The sequence below is a fragment of the Hordeum vulgare genome, chromosome 1H, assembly GCF_904849725.1.
Source record: "Hordeum vulgare subsp. vulgare chromosome 1H, MorexV3_pseudomolecules_assembly, whole genome shotgun sequence".
Classification (NCBI taxonomy): domain Eukaryota; kingdom Viridiplantae; phylum Streptophyta; class Magnoliopsida; order Poales; family Poaceae; genus Hordeum; species Hordeum vulgare.
Genome location: NC_058518.1, coordinates 86,371,690 through 86,377,097, shown reverse-complemented (window position 1 = coordinate 86,377,097; position 5,408 = coordinate 86,371,690). Strand labels below are relative to the sequence as shown.

Here is a 5,408-nt window from a genome sequence, read left to right as displayed (position 1 = left end):
CAGTTCTGCCCTCCAGAGGAAAAACAGGTGGTGGCGGCGGCTCCGTGTCGAAAAATGCGATGAACTCTTCTCTCTGATTTTTTTCTGGGCGAGAGAGACTAAATAGAGCTAGAGTTGGAGGCGGCGGAGCCCCGAGGGCCTCACAAGCCTGCCAGGCGCGGGCAGGGGGTCGCCTCTTGGTCTTGTGGGCTCCTCGCTCCGTCCCTCCAGGTAATTCTTGCGCCAGTATTTGTTATATATTCCACAAAAAATCCTCCTAAATTTCCAGGTCATTCCGAGAACTTTTATTTCTGCGCAAAAACAACACCATGGCAATTCTGCTAAAAACAGTGTCAGTCCGGGTTAGTTCCATTCAAATCATGCAAATTAGAGTCCAAAACAAGGGCAAAAGAGTTTGGAAAAGTAGATACGATGGAGACGTATCAGTGTGCTAGATGGAAAGGATCCTTAGGGCATGCTTTATTAACGTCAAGTCGACGCACAACCACCAAGATTTGTCCTTCTTTGGTATCATCATGAGATTAGCCAACCACTCGGGGTGGTTTATGTCTCGGATGAATCCGGCCTCTTGTAGTTTGGCCAATTCCTCACCCATGGCTTGACGTTTGGGTTTGGAGAATCGTTGGAGTGCTTGTTTGACTGGTTTGGATCATTTGACAATATTCAAGCTGTGCTCAGCCAGGTTTCTTGGGATTCCCGACATATCGGATGGGTGCCACGCGAAGATATCTCGATTTTCTTGAAGCAAGTTTCGCAGGGCTTTGTCAATATCTGGGTCGAGCTTGGCGCCTATGGACGCTGTCTTATTTGGGTCTCTTCGGTGTACTCGGAATTTGACTATCTCGTCTGCATCGCCTAAAATCAAGCTAGAACGTCCCCAAAGTTGGCTAGGGGCAGCCTGGAGGAAATCTGCAAGTGACGATTTCCGTCGTGAAAAATAATGGCGACAATTTCTTCATTCACTAAGATTTCCGTCACTAATAATTGCACATTTTGGTAGTGAATAGATAAGGGAGAGCTATATGATAAGGGAGAGAAGAGTTAATGTCTATTGAGGCAGAGGTCTACCATATACCCAATGAGTAGATGTTAGGATTGGTAGGAATGGTTTCAAGTATGTGTCGTGCGACAAAGTGGACGTGAGGACACTAACGCACGAAGCGTGCTCGAAGAGAATAGGCGGGGATGTTAAGGAGAAAATTAATGAGTTCACCATCTTAAGGATAATGAAAGAGCACCCTATAGTTGGAAACGAACGTGAATAATGTGATGAAGAGCCAGACAAACTAGAAGGCTCGGATATCAATCCTCAACTGACGTGGCATATCTTCTTTTAGTGGCGTGAACGATAGCCTTAAGAATGGACCGACGCTCAATCCATAATTTGGCAAGATATTAGCAACACGACATTACTCTTCTCTTTCGGTTGATAAAACCCACGAGTATCCCAAGACCGTCAATTGGATAGTCCAACACAAGTTATATGCCATAAAAAGTACCATTGAATTAGTATTCGAAATAATCTTTCTGACGATATGTTTTGTGTATTATATAACTTGCATTTCCTATGTCAGAATAACTATCTGGGAATATGAGCATATGCCTTTTGGATGAAAAAGAACAAGGGAAAAAAATCATTCGGCGTGAATGATGAGCTATCCCAAAAACATTAAGAGGGAAAATAAAGGAGAAACATGGCAACTCCCCAAATTCACCATGTAAAAACTGTAGCCCAGAAATAGAGGAGGTCGCAAGACGTCACCCCCGGTAAACGCCCAGCCCACGGCAATTCGGTGTGGCCCACCAGCGCCCTCCCCCCATAAAAACCGCGAAGAAGTCGAGAGGGAGCGGGGTGTGACAGGATGGACGGTATATATACGAGGATCCATCTATCTGAGACCCTTCTTCGACTTTATACCCTAGTAGGCCAAATAAAAAAGGTAATCATGGCGCCCCCGTGGGTTCCCAGCGTCGCGGCCATCGCTAACTCGTCGGCGGAGGACATGGAGGAGCCCCTCGACTGCGGCATCTGCTTCCTCCCACTCCACGCGCCGCCAGTCTTCATGGTACGCACACGCATGCAGTATTATATTTACCCAATCCAATCTAAACAACCGGAAGCAATCTACGACGTGCTGATTTCGATTTGCACTGCAGTGCGAAGCTGGGCACCTGATCTGCTCGCCCTGCCGCGGAATGCTCGGGCTGGCCGTGGGGATGTGCCACGTCTGCAGTGCCAAGGCCGCCCGCCCCGGCTCTCGGCGGGACGACGGCCGCGACGTCTGGCCGGTCTACTACGCGCCCCGCGACCGCATCGGCGCGCTCCGCGGGCCGTGCCGCTGCCCGGACAACGCCTGCGGCTTCGTCGGCAACACGGCGGCGCTCCTCTGCCACTTCGTCAGCGCGCACGACTGGCCAGTCCACGCCGGGGTGACCTCCGGGGACAGCATCGCCGTGCGCCTGCAGGACGGCATCAACATCGTCGCCGTGGACTGCATCGGCGGTGCCTCCGAGCAAGACAGCCCGGAATTCCCCGGGCGGTATCTGCTCGTACTAGAGGTGTTCCAGCAGACGTTCGGCCGCACGGTCTTTGCGTTCTGCCTACGTCCCGGTGCCGCCACCATGGACGGGCTGATCTTCTGGGCGAAGGAGGCGCAGTGCCATCTCAGCCTCTCCTACTCGCGCAACATCCTCGACGGCGACGATGACAAGCCGCTGGTTCAATGCTACTACCAGACAACCAAGGCCAGCGTGACGTGCACCGATCTCTCCAGCGGGCTGCCCGACGCCGAGGACTGCTTCCAGGCTCACGTGTACCGGTCCGTCGACCTGGAGGATAACGAAGATACCGTCGAGGTGACGCTGAGGGTTGTCATCCACTGATCCCTGGAGGGTTACAGCAAGGTGAAATTGTTTGTGCTATATTTGATTGATCTGAAATCTGTTGTGTCTTGTTTGGGGTGCGGTGGTGGTGCCGTATTCCTTGGTTGTTATGTTACATCTGCCGAAACTGTAGTATCATGCGGTTAGATGTTATATACTCTTTATACTTGAGCATGTTATATGTCACCATAGTTGGAATGTTCGTATTGTTCATACAATTACATACTCATCTATTACATATGCTTTTTGTTGAAAATCAGTGTCTATTATGCTATATATCTATGTTGCAATTGATGAATATGTTCTCTTAGGGCAAAAGTCGTGATCGAGTCCCATATTTGGTACATCGGCAAAATTTGGTAATGATTTTACTACCATTAATTTTTAAGAATACTGAAAGTAACGCGCGCGTCCGTGCCTACTGGTGCGGCGGGCTCTATGCCGTATTATCCGCGAGGTTAGCCCCATGTGTACTGCAACGGGCTTCACACCATCGGGTATATGCGCCCGTGCCTTTTTGCATGGCGGGCTCCACATCCTATGATCTACGAGGATGGCCCCACATGTGTCACTGTGGGCTACACACATCCGACGTGTTTCCGTGCCTTTTGATGTGACGTGCTCCAAGTCCTATGATCTACGAGGCTGGTCCCCCGTGTGTTGCTATGGGTGAAATGCATCTGAGGTGTTTCCATGCCTTTTGATGCGGCCGGCTCCACGTCGTATGATCTGCAAAGCCGGCCACATTTATGCTGCGGTGGGCTCCACACCGTCGGACATGCGTGCCCGTGCCTTTTGACACGATTGGGATCCTTGCCTCATGTTGAGATGGGGTGATAACGTATGAGTCGCGTCGTAGTAGGTCGGCCCAAAGTGCATTTCATAATTTTAGAAATGCGAGACTCATGTGTTTGAACTATTTTTCCGGTGATTATCTGAAACATAGCCCGCATGATAAAGCAGTACGTGTTGGTAAGATCTTTCTCTTAATGAGTAACATATCTTATAATTTGAAGCAGGGGGTACGACATTACACAATCTCACGGGAGAAAAAACCAAATAGTGTGTGGCACATACAAGAAGAACAATATCCTGTATCTTGTTTCTCACAAATGGCAAAATATATCAACGTGAAAATTTCACAGGCCAACACAACTTTAGTACTACAATGTCCTATTTTTTCCTTAGAATTTTTGGTATGACATGAATCCTACATTCCTAAAAAATTAGTCTCAATTCTGTCAACATGCAAAATGTTCACCTTAATGTTTCACTAAACAATGCATTTAAATATGCTCTCCCACTAAGGGATGCAAAATCTGCCACATAAGTGTTTTTAACATGCGATGTATTCACCTCAACATCCCATTAAGCAATACATTTAATTATTACTTTTTACTAATAGCCATGTAAAATCTTCCACATGAGCGTTTTCAACATGCGAAGTGTCCATCTCAACGTCTCACTACAACAATTCATTTAATTCTTCTATCCCACGAAACCATGCAAAATCTACCACATAAGCGAGTCATGCATTTATCTTATAAATTACAATTGTTTTTGCATTAGTCTATGCATGTAACGCCACCACATCATATATTCATGTTAGTCATCCTTCACATTTTTGTTCGGAATGACATTTTTAATTGTAATTAAAAAGTTTTTGTTCTATTTTTAGACACTTTCTTTTTATTCATTTTAAAATTAAAATTTATTTTCACTAGATTTAGCAATTACTTACGCGTTTTTTAACAAAGTTACCACACCAACGCACGGGAAGAGAGTCATCCTCACTATTCATGTCCAATATTTCCTCACTAAAGAAGACACCACATGAACAACTCCAAGGAATTTTAAACTCACATTATGCTACTTATGTTCCAAACTATTTTACAACAATAAAATAATCAAGTATAATAAATTTCATATGTATTAATATTTTCATGCTCATATTGTTAACTATAATATTCACGCACCACATAAGCAAGTATCAGCTAAACATATTGCTAACAATTCTCGTAGCAACGTGTGGGAAATTGTTTAGTATCTAAAATGGATAGGGGTCATATACGTGAGCGTACAAAAACTCCATATGATGTCGTAATCTCATAACTGCTGGTGGAACTATTGTGATATAGAGTTGTCGTCTATTCAACAACTCCCTCTCTTCCTCTCACATATTGGGAGTAATAACGTCTTATATTATGAGATGGAGGGAGTAGTATATATGGTATTTCTTGGTATAGTAATAACTAGTAAACCATTGACTGTAGTTCCAATAGATGAATATGTTGTTGATTAATACATTTGTTGAACTAAGATCTGTTAGGAATTGTGTTTGGAATGCACTCATGACAAGGTCCCAAAGCTTTTCATGTTACTAGTGTGAGGTAATGTTGTAGTCTCGAGCATGTTGGATGATTATTGTCAGTGATGACATAGTCTCGACATGTCATGCCGGTATTGTCAGAACATTTGTGACGGTCATAGTTAACTATTATAGTTGCCATATCTAGAACCTTATG

General features: G+C 45.3%; 1 protein-coding gene across 1 annotated transcript; it reads left to right on the top strand.

Moving 5' to 3' along the window:
* Positions 1–1,837: 1,837 nt before the first annotated feature.
* Positions 1,838–3,121, top strand: LOC123407573. Its single transcript, XM_045100739.1, has 2 exons — positions 1,838–2,066; positions 2,158–3,121. Exons 1-2 carry the CDS (start codon positions 1,863–1,865, stop codon positions 2,881–2,883), a joined length of 930 nt encoding a protein of 309 aa, XP_044956674.1. The 5' UTR covers positions 1,838–1,862; the 3' UTR covers positions 2,884–3,121.
* Positions 3,122–5,408: the final 2,287 nt, after the last annotated feature.